This window comes from Odontomachus brunneus, unplaced genomic scaffold (assembly GCF_010583005.1).
Source record: "Odontomachus brunneus isolate Ranch 3 - 2012 unplaced genomic scaffold, Obru_v1 Obru_scaffold_051, whole genome shotgun sequence".
NCBI lineage: Eukaryota > Metazoa > Arthropoda > Insecta > Hymenoptera > Formicidae > Odontomachus > Odontomachus brunneus.
Genome location: NW_022639501.1, coordinates 1,752,766 through 1,777,725, shown reverse-complemented (window position 1 = coordinate 1,777,725; position 24,960 = coordinate 1,752,766). Strand labels below are relative to the sequence as shown.

The 24,960-nt window shown below is 43.1% G+C and overlaps 1 protein-coding gene across 5 annotated transcripts in view; it reads left to right on the top strand.

Annotated features, from left to right (window-relative positions):
• Window positions 1–24,960, top strand: part of LOC116845323 (proteoglycan 4-like) — a 34,179-nt gene that overhangs the window by 2,666 nt on the left and 6,553 nt on the right. For 3 of the 5 annotated variants that reach the window (XM_032817864.1, XM_032817866.1, XM_032817863.1), the window contains exons 3-6: window positions 15,222–15,260; window positions 18,072–18,296; window positions 19,142–19,230; window positions 19,601–19,890. In XM_032817864.1, coding sequence (XP_032673755.1) covers window positions 15,222–15,260; window positions 18,072–18,296; window positions 19,142–19,230; window positions 19,601–19,890 — 643 coding nt within the window. The remainder of the gene's footprint in view (window positions 1–15,221; window positions 15,261–18,071; window positions 18,297–19,141; window positions 19,231–19,600; window positions 19,891–24,960) is intronic. The other 2 variants (XM_032817867.1, XM_032817868.1) reach the window with 2 other exon arrangements.

Genomic DNA, 24,960 nt, shown 5'->3' with positions numbered 1-24,960 from the left:
GAATTGTTAACTTAATTATTTCGCGTTGCTCTGATTGGCATTCACGCGATATCAGCAACTGACGCTTTACTGGGTTGCGCGAAACAGCCTCGAAACAAGGGCGGAACAAGTCCGGTCGGTCGCCTACTACCCGCCTCCAGAATTTCGGTCATCCCGTCGCGTTCGATGTACCTACATTAAGAATCTTAATCTGCGCGGGAGCGGTTGCATAATACGGCACTGTTCACGGTAATGCCATTACTAACCATCTAGCGAAGATTCAAGAGCTACTAGGCCCGCGGCGGACGGGCATTAATTTTTCTCACCGTTCCCAAACCTGCTCCGACGTTATTTACCGAAGCGAAACCGAGAAAAACGAGGCAGTCGCGGGGAGAGAAAACGAGCGGGGGAAGGAGAGAGAGGGCGAAAAAGAGAGCGGAAGAGAGAGAGAGAGAGAGAGAGAGAGAGAGAGAGAGAGAGAGAGAGAGAGAGAGAGAGAGAACGGACTGAAAGTATAGATTGATAACGGTTTTATTGTACGTGGCACTAACTTTTATCGAGTAAAAGAACGAAAGGTAGCTCCGTTTGCGACAGGAAGCAAATCACCCTAGTCTAACCGAGTCATCGCACCCCCCCGTGTGTAATTTCGCTGCATCGCGCCAACGTCTCACCGGCGCGACCGATCTGTGGGAACGTCTGTGTAATAAGTGTTTGTTCCTCGCGTTTCCGTCGTCGTTGAGTGCCACTCATCGACGCTTTTCCAGCTTGGAACGCCTTTCCATGCCGTAGACACGTAATCTCTTCCCCCCGATAAACGCGTCCACTTTGCGCGAAGAAACGCACGTAGTAGAGTCGAGGGGTCCGAAAAGAGCCGGAAGTGACGAGCAGTGAACGATTCGAATCGACGTCGCCAATACCCAAGTAGAACAGAAAATTATGATTGCATCTAAATGACGCGAGATGATCGAATCACGGTCGAAAAGTGCGCTTTTACACTGAGAAAAAATATTTAAAGATCATCTCTAAAAGATACCTTGAAACACCTAAAGAAATAAAACATATTTATTCAGTAAGCACTAATAATATATTTTTCTAAATCTAAATCCTTTTATTTGGGTAGAACAAACAATTAGAAAAGTAAAGAGTTTTAAGAAAGCGCGTACTTTTTTATTTAAAATATCGTAAAGTAGCGTATTTTATATTAGTGAACATATATTAATAGTGTCCACCGAATAAATATTTTTTATTTCCTCGATATTTTTTCTTTCACATTGCAGAAGGTTCTTATAGGTCCTCTTTCTTTGATCGATAGAGAGAGCCTTATTTCCTTGATTTTTACTTTTGTATTATCGTGGTGATTTTCTCATCGATCATTTTAACGTCATCGTGACTTTCCATTCTGCCTGGGTAACGAAACGAGAAAAGAAAGCCGCGGTGAGGGGCGGTAATAATAACGTTGACCCGCATTCGTCGTCGCGGTCGCGACCGATATCCCCGTGAGACGTCGTGCGCGAAGCGATGAGTGACAACTTGGCACTTGGTTCCCCGTTCGTCGACGAGGTCGATCGACGACGGAGAGCGAGCGGCGCGACCGGAAACCCCGGTCGACGACGTAGCGTCGGTCGGTCTTCCTCCTCTTGAGGAGCCCGCGAAGTCTTGTTCTCGTCGCTGCTGTTCGTCGTCGAGCTCGATGCGACTCACTACCACCGACGAGAGAGATCTCGACTTCCACACTTCACTCTGATCACTGTATATTTACCAACTACTATACTAGCACTGTACTACCAAATTACTACTACTACTACTATTACTACCACCACTATTACTGCCGCTCTCCTGCACTCGAGGAATCGTGCACTCGGTGTCTCGCGAAAAACTGTCAACTCGCCGACTCACTCCTGACAAACTCGAAGGGTGCACGCATCTTCTTCGGAGTCTCGAGAACTCCGAGGCACATGGACCCCATTTTCAATGATTCGATCGCGACACACACGTCGGTTTCGCAGAGATTCGACGGGATGAACACCACCGTTCTCTTCCCGCTACGTTTCCCGACGATGGCGAGAACTCACGAGACGGTTATTGCATTCAGTTGGTGCAAGAGATTTGTCAGTTCTCTGTTAAATTTTCGTAGGAAGTTTGAGCGTTGAAAGGACAATAGTTTTCGTTAGATGTCTGAAGAAACCCTTATAGAAATATCATACTAAGAATCATTGATAATTATTTATTATTCAGTATTTTTAATACTGAAAATAAGTAATTATCAATGATTCTTAGTATGATATTTCTATAAGGGAAGACGCCCAGTCGATGTTATTAATTTTAAAATCATGAATTCTTCGAGATTAGACTATGTTATTTTAGATTTTTATTCGATATGATCTCACGACAGAGATTTTGCACCAATCTGACAAGTGTACCTAGTAAACCCTAGCTAACAGCCCAATGAAAAATTTTTCATATATAATTATATAAAATTATATAAAATTATATATAATTATACATAATTATATATTATTATGTATCAAATTTGTTCCATTCATGTTCATACATTCTACTTATATACGTAATTATACATAATTATGTATAATAATATACATAAATTCATATATAATTTTACATAATTACGCATAGATTTATATGTAATTATATATATTGTTATACATAATTGTGTATAATTATATATAATTTTATATGATTGTATATAATTATACATAATTATGTATGGACAAATTTCATACATAATTTTGCATGAAAAATTTTTCATCGGGAGTAACATTGATCGATGTTATAATTTCACACTCAACAATGTAAGTGTGGTATAACAGCACATTCCATGTAACAATTACGTCGTTACGAATGGAAGAAATTATAGCATTGACGAGATGTGACTGTTGGGATTGGCGGTTTCCTGGGTGAGCGCGAACCTGACCGATGAGTGTTCGAGCTCGCGATAAGTCTGCCTTGTCCCTCAGGATTTGTCCTTGTGATTTCTCGTTCATGTTTGGTATTGCTGCCCTTGCCACGGATCAAGAGGCAGCACTTGTCCGATGATTGCGTTATTCGTGCGACTCAGTCTCCGCCTTGAAACAACCGGAGAACTTGTGTGCGTGCAATGAGTATTCTCTGTAGACTGTATTGTTCTGTTAATTGCAAACGTGACGTATCACGAGAACCGTCGCCCGGGAGCCCGCAAAATCCACGTGGATGTCCCAATCGACCGGCAGATATTGTTTCGTGTCGCGTCGATTGTACATACATCTCGGTGACTTACGCGTGAATACAAATCGCGACATATTACGAGCCAAATATGAATTGAACGGATTGAATAGCACCAACGCGGAACGCGGCGAACGGATGAAAGCGGAGATGCTCTCGTAAAAAAGGATCGAAGTTACTCGGAAGAAGTTACATTTCCAGATAATATTTTATTGTCTTCGATCCGCCCAAAACTTTCAAAACGCCCTTGAAAATTGATCAAGTCTTAAAAATGTTACGAAAAATATTTGGAAGAACCTGAAAGTGTTGTTTGGAAATTCTGTTGTATAGTCACTTCGTTAACTTCATCGTTCGCTAGAGATTTTGCACAGGCGTAGTTAGAATCGTCGAGAGATCTCGAGAGGACCGAGTTTAGAGATCGCCACTGACTGACAAGCGCACGGTAAAAAGGCAACCGAAAGTAACGAGTGGCATGATGATGACGGATGAGAGTTCTCACGAAGAGGACTATGTCTAATTCTCGGCTCGTCACGGCTAAACTTGGTCCTTTGAGCACAAATCGCAGCTAATGATAACATTAGCACACCGGAAATCGCGTTCGGATGTTACGACGTATCGGTTTATATAAATATTTTCTGTAATACAACGATTGTGTAAACAATCAGATCGAATGACTCTGTCAAAGATGAAAAGAAATGACATTTCTCCTGAGTAATCTTAACACTTTGACGAATTTGGGAAAAATTTTCGACTTACTCCTACCTTCGGTAGATTTTGCGAGCTCATTTGAAATATCTGAGAGACAGATTTTCCTCATTCTCCTTCTACATGAAAAAAAAATCTATAAATAGCTTCTACAGTTGTCTACAATTGTAAATAACTCGTCACATTGTCGAGAAATATTTCCTTTCGTAAGGCGACAACCGCTGGTGGAATGAAGTGGCACATATATGTGACAGCGGTCTCGTCAAAGTGTTAATAATCACGCGAGTTTCTTACGACACGTAACTTATTACGCCTCGAGAAGTACGAGAGTCTCACGATTCGTAAAAAAATATGAATTACGCGGATCTTTTTCGGAGGAGCCAGCACGGACGAACGGGTTGCGTCAGAAAGTGCGACGTAATTTCTCCTCAGAGCATTGCTCAAAAATCTCCGTCGGGTGTCGCTGGTCCGGGATTGCCGGCCAAACTCATTTTTCCGCTGGCGGATCTGAGATCCGCGCGGCGTCTAAGTTTAACACCGCATAGTCCCGGAAAATGGCTGCGCCGCTATGAATAGTTTCCGTTTTGTAACCTCCTGCCCTCCGGCCGACTCTATTTATAATGGTTTTGAATTTTCCGAAATCGCGCCTTCGATGCCGGATAACGATTCGGTTAGATCCTACGCTCTTCGTCCTGTCTGTTTCTTTGCATTTCGTCTAGGGGATTCGATACGGTATCGGATTCGCCGCCATACGATGATACCCGCGTTACCCAACACTGGCGCGAGTGATGACTGGCTCGCTTGATACGCGTCTATTTATAGAAATTTGAATCAACCGCGCTCCTCGTCGAATTGATGAATGCTCCTCATTGTAAAATTAACGGTAAAAGCAGGGGAAACAGATGGTCTCGTGTGCAAATCCGCCCGCGTCTTCCTTGGCGAATGACGACAATGTAAAATTGTTTGCGCGAGAAAGTGCGAACGAGAAGAGCGCCAATACGTAGAAAGTTCAAAATTCAAATTATGCCAAATTACATTTGGCAGCGCTGACAGGGATTTGCGCGGCGGTGTACTCGTGGGCGACGCGGCAGAGACTGGAGATCGCGATATTTCGCGTCACACCCCAGTTATATAGCGTCAGAGAGAGAGCAACTATATTTCTACTCTCGTATTTTCTATTTCGACATCACAGACGATTCGATAAAAACAAGACGCACGCGCGCGCGAGAGAGAGAGAGATGCCTTCCAGATCATCATCCGTGATGATTATTAAGACGTTTGCCGCCTCGTTCGAGTCGAGGGGAGTCTGGTGTTGCGTTACTCTGCCCTAATTTAGACGCACCGACGGCGCGACGCCGACGCCCACCGTAGCATTTCGCCGACACGAAAATTCATACGCGCCCGCCAACGCCAGCGCGCGCGGATACGTCACGCCGATGTATCTTCGAGTCTCTGCGGACCGTGTGTAAAAATGTAGGAACTTGGAAGTGCAAAAGCGCACAAATATTTCGCCTGCGTTATTTTTGAGAGGGGAACACGATCTCTCATCAAAGGTCAATTTTGCGCGGCGTTTGCACAATTCTTTCATCGTGGCGTTGTTGAAAAGTGCAGATAATATTTCGACTGCAATTTAACTTTCCTAACAAGAAAAAGCAATCCCTTTGGTATTACAAAATACAACCCGAGTCGAAATTTTGACCCTATGTTGAACCTTGAATTCTACACCACAGTAGGAGCTAAGATAGCAAAGTAGGTTTAATTCTAATGATATAATTTACTCTTACTTTGATCCTGATGATGTCTGAAATTTCCGCTTTCGCTTTCTTTAGCGTCAAAGTAGGTTGTATCTTAGGTAGGATCTTAGAAAGTAAAGTAGGTTCAGTTGCGAACCTCTATTGAAGCTTTAGTTCCTACATAGAATATATATATTTTATAGAATTCAAGGTTCAACATAGGGTCGAAATTTCGACTCGGAAATGAGTGTCAATATCGTGAAAATAGGTTTCACCTAGGTTGCAGATTATCTAAGTAGGCTCAAACTATTTTTAAGAGCGTCAAAGTAGCGTCAAAATTTTAGGTAGAGTTCAAGGTTCAAAAGAGAAGTTAATGAGTATCAATATAGTCAAAATAGGTTTTACCTAAGCTATAAACTGTCTAAGTAGACGCAAACTGTCCTTAAGAGCGTCGAAGTAACATCAAAATTTCGACTCGGGAAAATTACAATAGAGTAAATAATTATTAAGAAACAAATAGCCCAAGTATAAACTACATTTGGTCGTTTTTCTTCTTTCCTCTGTTTTTTTTTCTTTGTTCCTAGTTCAGTGAAAATATTCAGTAATGATATTATTAAAGCGCGCGAAATTGACGAAAAAAGAATTATCTCCAGAGCAAAATACGTTTCGTGAAAATTAAACAGGAAGTCTTCCCCCAAAGTTTCCTTTCTCCCGCCGACACTTGATCGATACCGAAACGCGCGCGCGTTTATGCGTGTGCGTGTATGTTTTTGAACATTTCGCGAGTTCGTTTGCGTCGCGACGTTTTACGACTATCCGGGAAACGTGGCGATGACGAACGTCACGGGAATCTAGGCTCTCTTGCGCTCGGAACGAACCTCGACTGTCCGACGAGGGTACAGTTTATCGCTACTTCGAAATTTCGAGAGTAGACCGGAATAATACTTGAAGAAGCTAATCCCACGGTAGGGGGAACGACTATCTGCTATCAGCGCGATTAGCAAAGAGAACGTGACGATAGTGAAAGAGAGAGAGAGAAACAGAGAAAGAGAAAGAGAGTGGTGTGGAAGCTCGAAGACATCGGTAGAGACGCGCGAGCGACTTCTCGACGAACTTGGGGAAACCACGTGGGCCGAGGAAAGCCCTATTCCCATAATGGAATCGCTCGACGAATTGAAGGCTCATCTCAGAGACTCGAGGAGTCCGGGCGGACTACGATTGACCTTGGGCCCTTCGGGCCGGGCCTGACATTTGCAGAAGCAGGACTATTTTCCGTGGGAGAAGGTGCCGTTCGTGCCACGGCCGTCCCTGGTCCAGGAGCCGTTCACCGTGTGGGGCCGCAAGGAGCAGGACCCGCGCAAGGAATTCTACCAGTACGCCACCTTGCCGGCGAAACAGGGGCTGGTGCGCGGCAAGGACACCGTCATGGTCAAGCAGGATCACACGCGCCAGCTGATAGACGGCGGTGCCGTGTCAAGGGTCGGTCTAGACGCCGCCGCCGAGTTGGCCACTCGCGGCCACGTCTTCGAGAAGGGAGTGTTGGCACGGCCGCCCAGCAGAGTCAGGCACGCCACCACCCCGGCCAGCGGCCGCACCAAGATCCTCATGGCCCTCCAGAAGCCGTCCTGGTACCGGTTCTAACGATGATGAAGAGGACATGAATGTTGCGCCTTTTGGCCACCCTTCGGCGAGAGAGACGGACTCGGCGAAGAGGAGAGGCAGCGCCAGATTGTTACACAATCGATGTATAAGCTATCCATGTCTCCGTGTTGAATAAGAGTCTCCGCCCTGATATATTATACGACAACGATAGGGCGATATCAAGCTTGTAATGTTTATTTTGCACCTCGACGTGTATTGACGGATCGTAGGGTTGTCGGACTTGCTCTTGGCGTATTCGTAGCCGCTGATGCATTGCACGAAGCGCGGTACATCATGTCAGCGACGGCGAATGTCCTGATCAGCTTTCTCAGGGGACAAAGTCCTGCTGCGGAACGTTGGCTTTATTACAGCACGGACTTTGTCGAGTCGACATGTCGAATTAGGTATGCCTGTGTAATTCATTTTCGATCGAGTTCTCTTGTTGTTTCGAGTCAGAGGTGTGTGTTCTCGTATTTTAAGCATCAATTATCTCGTGTAACTTTCGTAGTTTAACTTTGAATATCTAATTCAGCTTCCGAGTTGCCGAGGATTCAATGTTACTCATCACTTTTTCTCTCAAATTGTCAAACATGCGCCACAAGAGTTAAGGCAAAAGCACCAATTCCTGAACACTAATAACACTGGTATCTAATACTGAACATTTTTATTGTCTTGGCTTTTAAATATGAATATTTAAACTTCTCATATAGGATATATATATATATATATATATATATTTACATATATTGAATATATCATATATTCTACGTTGAAAGTTGATTCGTATTTAAAAACCAAGACAATATAAGAATGTCCAAAATTAAATACCAGTGTTATTAGGCACTAGTATTTTCATCTTACATGTGCGTTTTGTAGAATAGAAAATGGATGGATTTCAGTCAATTCCGATGGAATGAGGAAACATTCGCAGACAGTCGCGATAAAATTTGCGCGTAGTTTCGCCCGGGGCTCTTCGCCAATCCCGTTCGTCGCTGAATCAACGAAGCCGTATTACACGTCATGTATATGAAAGAACACTGATCCCGCAAATAAACAAATAAATAAATTGAATTGAATGGACAAAAAAAAAATATATACATATAAATAAAACCTACGGTCGTCGATCGAGCGACTCCGTTTGAATCGCGGTGTTGAACCGAGCGGAACCCAAGATTCGCGATAAGGCACCGAGTGCAACATTCTCGCATACATACACGCGTAGCACACGTGCACACTGTCAAAGTTAGCCACGAGTTTGTTGGCAAGGGCGCGTGACGTTGCCCAACACGCTCCGAGTGTCCTAAATATTTCGCCGAGGCAAGGAGACATTATTAATACGTACGTATATACACCGTTCCCGCGTTTATAATTGGCCCGCGCGTTGTGTGTCTGCAGATATAGATCGATATATATTACTGCGAACGTGTCACTGAAGTTTCTGGTCATCTGCATCTCTGTGTGCGAGCAAGTAAACGTGTAGACCGCTCACTCACTCCTCATACATCCTCCCCTGTTCGTAACTTCCCATTGTATCTCTCTTTCGAGTCTCTTAATCGTTCCTCCTTGTGTCCCGTGCGTGTAAATCGTCGTAGATCGCGATTGACGCGCTCGACTACTTGATCCGAATCATGCCGCGCGCGGTCGAGTTAATTAACGCGAGATAGACGTATGTACGTATGTATGTGTGTACATCAGTACGTACAGTCAGCCTCATGTACGCCACATATCGTACGTCACATCCTATGCGAAAAAAAATAGATAGTATAGTAACCAGAAATATTTAGTTGTGAGCAGCATAGTCACATCAGTCTAGCCTACCTCTGTATGACAGTGACTTATATGATTAACATGACTCACAAGGAACATTCGCGAAGTATGTGTCTCCGATTTCGATGAAACTTGGCATATTTATAGAGTGGCCAAAAATAAGAGACCCATATTTTTTATCGGCAATGGCGGCAGGTTTAAGGGGTGAAAGTACCCCTCAAAGTTTCATGCCCTTTTTACCATCTCTGTAACTCTTGAAGATAGAAAAAAACTTTTTAGACAAAAGTTATGCGGTTTTTTATAAAAAATAAAATGAGCTAAAAAATTTTTTTTTATCTCCAATAGTTATAGAGATAGCGAAAATAAAATTTTGAGGGGTAGTTTCACTCATTAAACCTGAGCCATTGCCGATAAAAAAAATATGAGTCTCTTATTTTTGGCCATTCTATAAATATGCCAAGTTTTATCGAAATCGGAGACACACACTTCGCGAATGTTCCTTGTCAGTTACACTTTAGTATCAACTACGTCAATGTAAAGTCTGTTCTTCTTAGTTGAACTGCCTGGTGTAGACTAGTAAATAGAGTAAAATAAAATATATTTACCTCATTTTAAAGTTAGCGGCACACAATGCTTGTTTTCGTGCTGGTTTGTTTGTTGGATGAAAATACTCTGTTCTGATCTGTGCATTTCTGAAGATGGATGAAAATGCAGCAATCAAAACAGAGTATTTCCATCCAGCACAAAAATAAAAGTACCGTGTGCCGCTGGCTTAACTTATTGCATCGGTGTGCACTAGTTCAGGTAATTCAGCTAAAAAGAATAGACCTGCTGTTGCGCGTGATCTGATTGTGGCGACCAGAAATCGGTTGGGGTGACATCTACACTCTAGTTGAAGCAATCAAATGTCGTCACTGTAACTCAGCAATTGCTCTATGCTTGCAGCAATCACATAGGCCGGTATTCATAGTCGGATCTTATATTTAAGACCGCCTTAAATTCATCTTCAGATACTCGCTAACCAATGAAATGATCTGTACAGCATCTGAAGATGAACTTAAGACGGTCTTAAATATAAAATCCCACTATGAATACTGGCCATAGTTGTTCCGTATTTTACCATCGAATCTGGTTGGTACAGTTTCATCTGGTTCGCATTAGATTGCCAATCATACTATTTTTTTTCCGTATAGACTGAGAGTTACAAAATTTACACAGTCTTACGCACATGGAGAAGATTTCAGTTCGTAGGACTGAATGAGGACTATCAGCGTTCAAAATCACGTTGACAAGAGATAATATTTCTGTTACTGCGACCGAAAACATTCAGCTGCATTAAAACTCGGTCGAGATAATTGAGAGCAATGGGCGTTGAGTAGAAGTCTTCCGCAGGAATCTTTCTATTCGCGCAACTCAATTTTCGTTTAGTTAACTCAGATAAAAGAAAACTCAATTACTCCAACGGAGTTGTTTCTTTCGTGCGTATAAGCATAAACTCGAAAATCGCACAAGCAACTCCAATTGCAACGACTTTATGTGGATACCTTAGGTGTACACGTGTAAAATTGAAAATCGTGTAACTCTCAGTGTAAGGAATGGTACACTAAAAGATTTGCTAATATATATATATTAGTTAACACAAATAAATACTTTGTTATGAAAGCAAAAAAATTTGCTCCTGCAGCTAATATTTTTAATTGTCCATATATTAGCAAATCTTTTTTTTCTGTGTACATGATACACATGACGCTAACTGTACGCGACATTTACTTCGTTTCACGGGGTGCACCCGTGAAGCCGAGTGCGTCGAAAATGAACTCCGCATCCCTCTGTCTCCCAACGACACGACGGCAACGTGACTTTCGCGCGTCTTCTCCCAAATAAACAAAGCGCCGAATAATCATGGAAAATTCGCAACAAAGCACGAAAAATGGCGGATTATCCGTTTGATCACGAAGTGATCGCCTCCGCTTGAGCGTCTTTAGACTGCCACATCTCGGGTCTCAGAGTTTCGAAATCGCGACGGGTTCCAGCGTCGTCTGGATTTCGCCAGACATTCCCCTGGCCACAAGCCCAGCCGACCATCTGGGCGGCATTACTGGTCGGAGTTCGCCGACAACTTCGCGCGATTCTCTCTCAGAATAGACGAGCTGGCAGCGACAAGTACGACGAGTACTCGAGGCGAGGCACGGATTAATTATCCATGCACGACGCGAGTAGCGAGTAGTTACGGACTACGTCGAGCCAGACGACGTAGCGGCGCATCTTCGGTTCACCCGTCTCTCTCCTTCGAAGAACACCGGAGAATAAGACCGGACGATATTTTAGGCAAACGAGGGCATCTTGTCGCGTGTGTGTCTTGAACGAGAAGGGAAAGAGGGAAAATTCTTGGCCGTTTTCTGCAATCTCTACGTGTCGACTTATCCAAGATTTATTTTTAAAACTGTCCCAGAGGCTGGAAATGGGCTTTCCTTCTACGAGTATTTTCGTTAATTTCGCCTTTAATCGTCAATCTAAAGCCAATCTTGATATGATACGAAGAATATATTTTCAACTTTGGATACTTGGCAAAGTCACTGTAATGACGCAGGCAAGATGTTCTCCTTCTCAAACGCGATCTGTTCTCCAGTCGATCGTGAGATATCCGAATCTATAGAGTTCTCTCTGTCGCAACCCTGTCTCCTAGATTCGTCAGGCCAGCGGATAGAGAACCGCGAAAGTTGTCCTAAAACGAAGATAATGACCAATCCTGTATATAGGATACGTCATGCAACTGACGTTTTGACACTTACTTCAGAGTAAAGATAGATATAGAAGATGGAGATTTGATTTAATGAATTTTATCCTCTCATAACACGATTTTTTTACGGATGCATAGACGCAAGAAAATCTCAGAACAGTATAGAATTCACTAAACCATGCAAAATTTTCTTCCATCATTTTCTTTTGGCGAAATTTTATATTTTTAATGAAACAGATTTGTTGGAGAACTTGTCATAATTTCGTGATGCACTTTGTATGTACACACATGCACGACAGATACACATGCACATGCGTATACACACATACACACACATACTACGACGTCCTCATCCAATATTCACATTCTGCGAAAGTGTCGCGCAGATGTGGACGCGAACGAAAAAGTTTGCAAAAGTTTTCAATTTCGTGTTGCCGCGTGCGAGAAAGTAGCCGCGCAGACCTTCGTCCACGCCACACGTTCCAAGCTCGAAGAGCTTACCTCCAAGAAGGTTTACAAAACAAACGTCCCGCGGGCGTTTATATTAGCCCAAAGTCACATCAAGCTCTAAAATGCAAAATAATACTAGTCCGCTGATTAAAGTTCGCAAGTAACGCGGAACTGCCACTCGCGAAAGCCGACGTCTCGCGAATTCCGCAAACGTTTCTCCGCGCGAGCGTAATGAAACATAAAACATGTGTGTGTATAACGTAGCAATGGCAACGTGAAAAATACGTGGGCTCGTACTGTTTTGCGTTTCTCGCGGTGATACACCAGGTGTGCCAAGTGAAGTAAGAACCAAGTCGCGAGACTCGTCAACGCGCGCGCGCGCTCCGTTCTCGACTGTTGCGAGCCTGTTCTCCATGTCGTTGACCTTGTCTAACCCCGAATCCGTAGACGCCTCGGCACTACGTGGTCCGCGACTATCCGGAGACCGGGGTGAGGTCCGCCCAAGAGCAGTACAGCTATTCATACACCAACTCCAGCTCGAGCAGCTCCTCCGCGGACCCGTACAGCAGCCGTCCTCAGAGGACCAACTACACCCAGGAGAGCGTCGTCAAGAGGGAGAGCGGCCCGTACGGCTCGTACTCGACCGAGAGGTCGACCAGGACGTCGTCCGGCGGCGGTCCCGGCAGCTACCGCTCCTCCTACGAGTCCACCGCTTCCGGTCGTCTGCCTGGCGGCACCAGTTACCGCCACTACTCCTACCGCGTCTAAGTGTCCGCCCGGTTCAGCTTCCGCCCTCATCGAGCCCGATGACAAAATTATTTTACGCCGAAAAAAACTCGCCTTCATCCAAATCGCGATTCTGCATTGACTCGTTGAGAGAGGGAGAGAGAGAAAGAAAAGAGGAAGAGAATAAAGCCTCCTCAAAAATTGAAACTCACTCGGACCGATCGTCGGTATCGATGAAGCCGGAATCGTAATGTCTTCGTGTGCCAATCTAAAATCCCCTTTCTGTTTCTCCCTTGTGTCACAGTTTTGTACGCTTCGTTTGTTTTTTTTTTCTTTTTTTCGTAAAAAAGTCAATAGGAAAAGAAAGGAAAAAATTGCACGCTTTGAAAGTGCGCCAACGCATCGACAGGAAGACGATCCTGATGTTCTTTTGCCGCCTGAATTTTGACCGCTGTCGCCGTAGCCCGAGTTGTGGATAGTGCATTATGCGCAGCTGCGTCACTTAGAGAAGCTAAAAGACTAGTCGCGTTAACGAACGATTTCGTGCGCTCCTCGACGGGCGCAGAGTCGCGGTATCTTCTAGGCTCTCTCTGCGCTTATATTTTCGGCGGATTAGTCGGCAGAGACGGTGTAGAGCGCGCAGGTAGTCTTCGATCTCGTCGCAAGGGCCACCGTATAACTGAGTCTAAGTTTGTAAGCTTCGAGCTTGGAACAGGGCTCTCCGAAGCTTTATGTTCTGTGTGTGCGGCGCGAAAATTGTAAACAGAGTTGCAGCAATAAATCGCATTGAACAGTACTGTAGAAATCTCTATCCATTTAATGCAAGCTTCATCGATCTCGCGGGAACGTTCGCGTCGGTGTACTTAGTCGCGAATCGCGAACGCTGCCTGCGGCGAGAGTCTCGAGTCTCGCTGGTTGTGTATAACGTTTCTCATGTAATTGCTGCTCCCTAATATCCGTCTGTCTCTAACACACCATCTAGTCCTACCCCTTGAGATGACGCTTTTTCTGTACAGCCGTGTGACCAGAGTGAACGTTTCGCGAAGATACGAACTCTATGTCTAGTCCAGCGATCTTCGCTGGTTCTATGAGGGTGCATCACTCTGTTGCGGGCGTCCAGCGCGCTATTACGACGAACTATAATCTCAGAAAGTTTTGGACAGAGTGTAGTTTAATACGATAATGCAATATGAATCGACAGATCAGTTCTTTTATAAGTAGATAGTTTTGTTTATTTAAAGACAGAGATGATATCGAGGCAGTTCAAGGCTAGGTCAATGAGAATATTAAGCGACAATGAAAAGCCTTATACATTTGACATTCTTTCTTCACGTGTCATATTTCGAAAAAGTGATTAGACTTCAACTTCCTGGCAATAATCAAAGTTCTTAAAAGTCACACGGAAACAATGTTGGAATGTCACTAAAAATTGTTTGTGTGCTTTTAAGCATCTGTGTAGATGCGGCACAGTAAGTGCCGCATTGATCGCGAAGAGTAACTCGAAGATATATTGCAGTCTAGTCGAGAATTATCGTGACATCTTCTGAGATTATGGATACCTTACGCGACATCTTCGCAGAATGCTGGAGAGAGCTGCGGTAATATCCTCGCAAAATTAAAACCAGCTCTACTAAACGTGACTAACAACGATCACCACTGTCATCATTATAATCGTCATCGTCATCATCTTCATCGTCGCCGTCGTCATCGCCGTCATCTCGTCGTCGTCACCTCGATAGACACACAACGCGACAATCGGCCAAATGTAAACATCACGAGAAAATCCGTCAGAATATCGCACGTTCGAAATCACCTGCACCCTTCTCTCTTTCTCTCTTCCTCCGGCAGACCTTGTCTGCTCCGTCCATCTATCCAGCCCTTCGAGCCACCGCAAAAGAGCAATGTTGAGCAAGCGCGAGAAACAAAAGAGTAGCGAGAAGAGTAACGAGACGAAGGAACGGTACAACACGCCACCCGAGTCACTAACCGAGTGTTGTTCTTCTTTCTATTTATTCTGCCTCCCACACGTGACTCCTCGCCCTTCGTCGCCGCTGCTGCCGTCGTCACTGACACCGTCGCCTTGGCCACCACCGTCACCCCACCGCCGTCTCATCGTTGCCATCGTCACCGTCACAACTGCCATCACGATCGCCATCGTTGGGCTTCGACGGACAAAAACAAACAAACAAACAAACAAACAAAATCCCCCGATTAAACCAAACACAAAAACCTGCCTTTAACGTAAACACACGATCGACCAGTATCGACCCATCGTCCTACCGCTCTCCAGCATCATCCAGGTAGGTATTAGCTCGTCGATGCTTTACGACCGAGGTGAGACCTGCGAATATGGTTGACCGTCTTCGTCGAGAACGCAACAGGTGCGATCGTCGATTCTGATTTCGCTATCGTGATTCTCGAGCTCGATTCTTCTCGCCCCGAGCTGCAGTGCATAAAGCCCGGCAAATCGAATAACAAATAACGTCGGGCTTATTTCTTTCTACAAATGTATTATCGAAATAAAATAGAATAGGATTCACTCGCGCGACCTTACATGTTGACTATTTGGCTTTGTGTGGAAAAAGGAAAGAAAAGAAAGAATGAGCGATTGTTAAATCCTAAAGAGTTACCAATTGTGGTTTGCTCTCCTCGACGTGAATTGGCATCGGAATCGACTAGCACCTCTTTGCGCGTTTCTTACTGCAACTGAATATTCTCTCCTTTTGGCATAGCTGTACTTTCGAAAGTATATAAAATTACACTGAGAGAAGAAAATTGTTGTTCTATCTAAGCTTATAGTTATTTTTGGCTCTAACCATATTTTTTGTAGCAAAATAGTATAGTGACATGCACATGAGGTTATTATTGCTAACATTATAATTATGGTATTATTATAGTTACAAATAACAAACAGTATAATTTAATTTAACAAATTGATTTATAGTAATTTTTTTCTTTATGTGATTATAGTTACAAGTAACAAACATTTTCTTCTCAGTGTACAGATTAACGTAGAAATTATGAAAATAGCACTATGATAATAATAGCAATTATGAAATAGTCAATAATATCGATAAAGTTCCGAAAATTGCACACGATAAGGACCGAGGAAGATCATTCAAATTTGCGCTTCTTTCCATCCTCGTGTTCTCAGTTTACCTGAACATTTTTGGAGCTTTACGATTTGGGAGAATTTAGAGCTTCATCGAAGATTGTGTCAATCGATCAATCTCTTTTTGCCTGTGCCGGATAGCGATGTTTAACACCTGCCACGCCTCGTTCGACGATCATAGATATTTAATGTACAAACAATCAACGTGATATGCATATACAAGATGGCGATACATCTGTAAATATGTATAATAATGTTGACTTCGCTGATAAATTTTATGAATTGTCTGTGTGTATGCATATATGTTTGTACACGCATGTACACGTCTAATTTTCGCACGACTTGACAGTTGCAACGTGAGAACGGCAACAGGGTGTTAGGCAAAGCCCGCCGATAATTTTGGGAGGAGCTCTTGCGAAAGACCGACGCTTCGCCGCTCTCACACCGTCTCGCACTAATTAATTTCAGATCTCGATGTTTACTAATCCTAAAGCGCTACTTCATCGCAGTAACATCCATCTTCACGGTGTCGCGTGTAATTCAAGGTAATGTAACGCACGTAACGATTAATCCCCATTGATGCCTCTTGCACTGACAGGTGGAGCACACACGCTCGCTAATATACAAGTACACCCTGGGACTTCCTTGTGCGATCCCCACGCGCCACGTTCGCGTGGTGAAGTTTCGGCATGTCGTTGCTTGAGGCTGGAACTCACCGAACGCTACGCTGCCGTTGATTCTTTGGTGATGACGCTTTATTCATACGAAAAGATTTTGAAGCATCTCTAAATAAATTTCGTTGATTATGTACTCTTGTATACACTCTCTAAATTTCTTCCTGAGAAATTTCACTTGAAAAATAGAGTGATAATGGAGTCACTCGAATTTCCTCGACTTTTCGCTCAGATGAAATGAGTTCTTTCACTCGGGATCGACAGAGCGAATCTCTGATATATATTTTATCGCCACAGAAATAAATTCACTCCAATCGATTGAAACCTTTATTCGTATGGATTGAAAACGGTATTTTCATAGTTAGATTTTATATTTAAAATCGCTCCAATTTCATTTTAAGAAGTTATATAAATAGCTTATATAAAAGAGACTTTTTAGCAACTCAAGGTGAACTTAAAACGATCTTAAATACAAAATCAGGCCATAAATACGGCTCCAAAATTCACTCCAAAATAAACTTGAGTTAGACATTCATTCTTGTAATTCTGTGTAGCACTATTTTCACTATCGCCTATGAATTTTCACTCGTCCTCAGTGAATTTCTATTTCAAGAAGTTTACAGAATATACTTGATGTCTGACAATTATTGACACACCCGTTATATGCAGATAAAACTCGTCAAACTGAACAGAAAACTCCTCTATTATTTCGCAAACAACCACGTAAAATTTTGAGTTATCAATCAAAGAAGATTAGTGAACGATCACACGTGATACGATAAATAAGCTGCTGCGGCGAACTCTGCCGTTGTATATATTAGCTCAAATTGAACAAAAAACTATTTTGCAAATAATTACGTAGATTTTTCGTTATTAATTACAGAAGATTGGTGCACGATTGTGCGCGACAATGTACCAATCTTCCTTAATGAGCAACTCGAAATTTTTTTTGCGAAACGGTAGAGAAGTTTTGCGTTCAGTTTGACGAGTTCTATCCGCGCGCAATGAGTGCGCCAATAATTGCCAGACACCCTGTATAATGAGTCGCGCGTCTTTTTTCCTCAATTGTTTAAAGAGCCACTCTCTGAACGTCCACATTTCGGCCGCCAGAAAGTACACGTGATTCTTCCTCGTGTCATTAAAGAGAGGAGAAAGCCGATTTATGCCGGCGTACGTCGCTTTAACCATCACCAGACGGATTGACCGTTCTCGGCGCATCTCAGCGCATCTCGGGGCTTGCACCAGCAAACTGTCCGCTTCGCCGCAGAGCTCGCCAGCTAGTTATAGGGCGAGAGCGGTTAGTAAAGACGAGTTCATGCCCTTAGTTGAGGACCATTCCTCATATGCCATACGTGGCGCACAAGCGGCTCGTCACCATAGTTCACTCGCCGGTACACCATGTATACTACTCCGGTGCAATGGTACCGATAAGGGTGCGGGCACGCGTGCGGCCCAGCGTCCTCGTAGCCGAGCTCAACAGGATACGCGACCTGCCGAGGCCGTCCAGCCGATCGTACATGGAAGAGTACCTAAACTCCCGTGACAACATAGTAAGTCTGGCAGCCGGCCTAATCTCCGACCTAACGATCGACCGTAATTCTGAGAGCCACGACGTGGTGAAACCACGTTGCATGTTGTCGCCATCGCTCATGAGCCGCCGTCATCGTCGTCATCCCCATCGTCATCTGCACCATTGTTTTCATTCCTCGTCGCGACGTTCAACATCGCGAACGTTTGTTGTTCGCGTCGTTGCAATAATTCAAGTATTCGTCTGTCCTTGACGATGGATCTTGAAAAGAGCAGCGTGTGCGTCCGTCGGTAAGGATTGACAGAGAATTGCGGTTGAATACAAGAGAGAAAGAGAGAGAAAGAGAGAATCGTGAATTTTTCCTTTTTGGACCTGCGTTCTGCATTGCTTTTTGACATTGGGTTTTATCTTTTATATGACGTTTTTATCACTGAGGAGGGTCCACGAATGGACCGAAACGTTTGGCAACATTTAATCTCGTTATAATCATTAAATAAAAAATTTTTTTCTCCCACATCTTTTGGAGGACGGTCACGAATATCACTTTTGTTTTTATTGTACTATAATATCCATGCTTGAACTCTTATTTTTCCCTTTTTTAATTGATTTTTTTCTTTTTTGTTCAACAAAAAGCGATGTTCTGGTGACTCTTGCTGTCGTTAAAATGAGAGTTAACCTTGTAATGAATTTCGATATCAAACGGCCATTATATCGGCTATCTATGCCTAATTGCGCGGCTAAAAATCGCGAGTTTGAGAAACATTCATTTGCTACGTCACTGTTGAAACATTGCGCGATGTTGTTGCTCGAGACAAATTCGTCGGTTTGTTCATACCAATAATGTCCCACGTGTTCATCTCTTCGCAGTTGTTCGACGACGAAACGAGGGAGATACGCGCGAGGGTGGACTCCCTTCTTCGCCGCGTCCACGTGTTCGTGCCGAGGGCAGTGGCAAGGTATCTTGATGAGAAAGAAAATGATGCATAATCAATAAAACTAATCACAAAGTTTCCGTTAGAAAAGTCGCTTGAAAAGATTCGTCGATTTGGTGCAAAAGAAGTTCGTCATATTTGTCGAATAAAACAGAAAACAAAATGATCAAAAAATTGATAATCATCACGAGTAAAATCGAGCAACATGTCGGTATTTGCTTAGACGTCTAACGAGGACTTCTCATTTTCTCTCTAATGCCTAAAACTTTCCACGGAAATTCAATAGAAGAATGAATAGAAATCTTTTGCACCAATCCATCAGAGTGACTCTTGTTACTTTCGCTTTTGTTTCCGCGGGAGAATAAAACGAGCGACTTCTCTTGGCGGTTTCCAGCGACTTCCTCGAGCAGATCGTGCCGGAACGTATGCGCAGCCACGACTACGTTCGCCGACTGCTGACCGGCCGCAACCTCGCGAAGAAGCAAATTGAACACCTTGGTTGGTATGACGTGCCCGAGAGGGGTTCTTTCGGCACCCTGTCATGCGTCAAGTACGTCGCCGGCAAGCCGCAGTCCGTCAGAAAGCCGTACTTTAAGGTCGCGGACCTTCGGCCGGCCGACATCCGCAACGACGTCAACTTCCTCAGCTACTACAGCAAGAACCGTCAGGCGGCCGCGACTGCCTGTGAGTAGATCCGTGTCGCAATGACGAGGACGACGATAACGACGATAACGGCGACAACGACGACGACGACGACGACGACAACGGGGGCCACGGCATTTTATCCTAGAAATAGAATAGTTGCTCTTCGAGAACCAGCTGTCGTTCGAAAATGGCCCCATATTGACATTGTTATACGTAATCGTACGCGATGCACATAATTAGAAGCACGTTAGAGCGAGACAGGTGAGGACGCGGTGTAGCAGAGCTTTTTCGGAGCCGCAAGTCGCGTGACTACTCAAACGGCACAAATGTCTAAAAAAAAGTCTTAGAGACATTTAAGAGACATCTTTATTTCAGTTTATTTTAGACGTCTCTGAGATGTACTTTAGACATCTGTACTGTCTGAGGTGTCTTTCAATTTGAGTCTCAAGCATCTCATTTTCATCGGAATTATTCGATTGTCTAATTTCATCTAATTCTCAAGCAGCGTCTCTCTAATTCGACAGGAACGTCGATTACGTTCTTGCCACGAGATTAAAGCATCGTCAAGCATCTTCACAGTTACAGAATTTCGTCGCAGAAAGTCGCAGAAACGTCTGCCTTAGGCAAATGTCTTTTCGAGAGAATCTCCGGAAAAGCTACGACGCCCTCGCAGCTCGAAACACGATCCTTTGAATAGATTTGAGGAAATAAAAGACGGCCCCACGACGCCGTTGTGTGCAATTATCTTTGTCCACTTTTTTATTTCTTTTCTTTTCGTACCACCGCCCTCGCCCCCGCCCTCTCGTTTCTCTACTTCTTCTGTTTCTTTTTTTTTCTACTCCCTTTTTTGGATTGGCTGACACCTGGGTTTACACTGTCTGGAAACTTTTGTTTGTGCTGTGCTGGCGAGCACGTGTGTTTATCTGGTATTTTTTGCTGTTTTTCTGTTGGTCACACAACATGGTCTATTCCCACTATTTTCTTTTTGTACATCTTTTTTGTCGTGGCTGCATTACTGTTCGGTATTGTGTCTAATCGTTAAAAAAAAAACGGCAACGTACGCCCATCCACTTCATGCACCTTGCACTCGTTTTTGATAATCACATTCAGTGATAATCACATACACACACACACATTACCGAATATCTCGGTCCACCGGATGTCAGCGCGACTCTTGTTTATCGTCGTCGTTACCGTGTCCTGCGAGGACACGCGATCAGCTGCGGTCCACGACTTTTTTCTTTTCTTTTGCTTAACGGACCGACGTATCGGCGATTTTTCTTGCGATACCGGGCTCGAAAAGCACAGCTCGAGAACTACACAGTAACAAAAATCGAGCCAAATCGAAAGAAACGATGGAACAAGAGAGAGAGAGAGAGAAAGAGAGAGAGAGAGCAAGACACTTACACGAAGGGGACGACTCCAGGCGGAACCACAGACGACTGGGATCAGAATATAAGAATGGCAGAGAGGAACCAGTCGGACTTTTTTAAACGTTTCAGGCAAGGGTTGGAGGGAGAAGGTGCCGGAGTTGTATCAAGCCCCGAGTAAGAAGAAAGAGTCCGAGACGGGGGAGGAGGAAGCCGCGGAGGAATAAGTCCGACGTCGTTCACCGTTGTACAAATTGGCCGATACCGTCCGCTTGTGCGTTCCGGGAGTGATAAATCTGCGCGCGGAAAGATAGTCCGATCTTGCGACGTGCAAGAGCCAAGATTGCGAGCCAAAAAGCGACTCCTCTGCTGCGCTAAGTAACGCAAATTCGGCAAAACGTGACGCGATGGATTCCATTCGCGTGGGAACCGTTAATGAAATTCAATTATATAAATCAGAGATGAAAATTTTGCACGAAATAAAATTATCGCGGAAGCTCTACGGATATTTAACACCCTCCGTTTCGGAGATGAAGCAATTTTTCTCAAATTTTTCGTATCAGTCGCGCAACTGCGAGATGTCATATCGATTATTCTTATCTAGAAATATAAAAGGAGAAAAATAGAGATGCGAAACTCGGACTTTCATCTCCGTTTTTAATGTTACTTTGACGATTTGTTTTGCACAGTTTAGCTTGTCCGTTTTGCGATATTGTAGAACGGTATTCCTTTCTAAGATAAATCGCTGTAGTTTCGGTTTGCAAGCCTGGCAGAGGTCCTACTCGAATTATTTTCCTGCGCGCAGCCGCCAGGATAGCGATCAAAGAGTCTGATATTTGTCGTTATTTTTTATTTTTGTTTCCTCCCATTTCGGTTGCGAGTTCGTAGACTGCCTCATTGAGGTCCATCCGATATATTCTGTCCGACATTTGCGATAATCGTAGGACGTACCGCATGTGTTCCGAGCATCATTCGTCCACAATTTCTACTTGCTGGACTTTAATGAAACTGCAACGAGCGCGAGTGAAATCGAGGTAAAGTACCAGTGTCTGGACACATGCCTAACTTTGGACATTCTCGTTGTTTTGGTCTTGAGATACCAATATTTGAGCTTTCAATAAAAAATGTATGTATGCAAGGTGTCTGGTAATTAATGACACATCCGTTGTGTGCAGGTAAAATATAAACTGAACACAAAATTCCTCTACCATTTCGTGAGCAGTCACGTAAAATATTGAGTTATTAATTAAAGAGGATTGGTGAATGGATGACGCGCGATACAGTGGATGATCTGCGATAGCAACGTCTGCAATCATGTGCATGTAAGTTAAGTTAAACTGAAGAAAAAAGTTCTCTACAGTTTTGCAAACGGCTAAGTAGAAGATTGGTATACGATTGTGCGCATCAATCTTCTTTAATTAAGAACGAAAAATCTGGTCATTTGCAAAATGGTAGAGAATCTTTTTCTTTAGTTAAACCTAATGTGCAAACACACGACATCAGACGTCGCCGTCACAGTTCATATACTACGTCATTTATCATTCTTCTTTAATAAAAAATTTTAAATTTTACTTGATTGTTCGCGAAATTTTGTGTTCAGTTCGAAGAGTTCTATTTGTACACAACAAGCGTATAATTAATTCTCAGGGGTACGCTATATTCAATATACGTGTGTATATATTCTACACTGAGGAAAAAATATCTGAAAATTAACAAATATTTATTAGATAGATATTATTAATATATTTACTTAAAAATTTCTTTCATTTAATCCGAGTATTATTTACTCGGTTTAAATGAAGAACATTTTAATTTAAGTAAATATGTTAATGGTACCAAATAAATATTTGTTAATTTTTTAATATTCTTTCTCAGTGTATATTAAGGTTTAAGCATTTGTATTTATAAGGACCAAAACATTAAGTATGTTCAGAGTTAGGCACGCATCCAGGTATTGGTATTTTTATCTTAATTGCCGAAACGATCGTTTGCCCGATCGATGTACGAAAAAAAAAAGAAAACGAACGCGAGAGATGAAGCGCGCGAGTACGAAAGAGAAACCGGGAGAAATAATGGACCGATGAAATTGACGCGATAAAGTAGAAAAGAAAAAAAAAACAAAACATAAATGAGAATGTAAACTAACCTTGTGCGTATTGCGTCGTAATGTTTGTCACTGTCTCGATTTTGTAAGTCCTGTTTTGTCGTGCTTGCGAGGTAGCGAAAGTGATACGAATAAAATGATAACGTCCGATGGAAGTGAGAGTCTTCGTCCATAAATTTACTTTGCGCGAGAGAGCAATATAAATGGAAACGTAGGCAAGCTATGTAGCGAGTGAATGCACTGTTTTCGAGGTAAGCTTCTTCGTGTGCTTCGTAGTTTAACCAACGACACGTCGTTTTGTCTCTGAAATCCGCCTATCGCGATCGTGAGTGGCGCTATTGAGAGAAGTATACATTTTAGCGACACTGTGTGCCATTACGTCATGAATTATTTGCGTGAAAGATACATCGAATAAGATTTCATTGAAGGTCTCTTGGTCTCTCGCCGCGGAGCTCTTGATTGATGACGTCAGGAAAAGCGGGAAAACTCATCCTCAAAATTCTTACGAAATATGCTGAAATAAAAGGATGTGTCCGTGAGATAATCCTTGGGATTGATTGAACGCATTTATCAAATATTCCGTAAACTTTTCTTTTGCTCTAACAACCAATAAATAACCATAAAATTAACGTGACATCGTACAGCCTTCTCCTTTAACCTGACTTTCCTCGTGATCTTATCATGCTAATTTTACGGTTATTTATTGATTGTAAAGTAAAAGGAAAGTTTTCGCAACATTTGACGAATGTATGCTCAATCGATTACAAGTGTCAGGTTACGGACATGACCTTTTATTCCGACGTATTTTTCGCAAGAATTTTGGACACAAGTTTCCTTTCGACATCATTTATTAAGATGGCTGCGGCAAAACACATTAATTATAAAAAAAAGTTTGGAACACAACGAGTATGACTTCTAGTGCTTTTAATCTCATTTTTCGCGATGTTTTCGATACGCAGTGTTTTATTAGAAACTCGAGTGTTTACAGTGCACAATGCCTATTAAAGCACGAAGATTACAGACATGCGAATAAGATTTCGTTGATTGTACGAAAAGTTGTACAGACCACAATAGCAGGAGTTTCTTTAATAAATGATCGTTGATAAGTCGGTTTCAGAGACAAAGATCAAGTCGGTTTGCCGCTAGTTACGCCGAGTGTGATCTCTGATACGTCACGCGACCGTGGCGGTCAGTAAATCATCTTCATCTTCATCCGAAAAGACGAGTACTACGATTTCGTTAACCGTCGTCAACATCGTCGACAGATTGCTGCGCGAGTTACTCGCGCGTAATCGAGCACGATCTCGATGACTCACCATTGATACCTCGGAATGTCTCCATCCGCTAATTGTCGTGCTTCATTCGTCGCGCATCGTCGTATATAGTGTACACAAAACAAAACGTGTCTCTATTTCGTGTGTGTTTTTTTTTCGTATTTACTAGTCTATAGTCACTAACGAGCCCGCCTTCTTGTCATCGGCTCATTCCTATACAGTGCTGGGTATCGATCGATGAGAATTTTCCTAGACCAAAATAATCGGCAAATCAGCAATCTAAATTAATCACATGTACAATCACGAATAATTTAGTCGACTAATTATTAAATTAATTATTAACCAGTGTATAATTGATCAC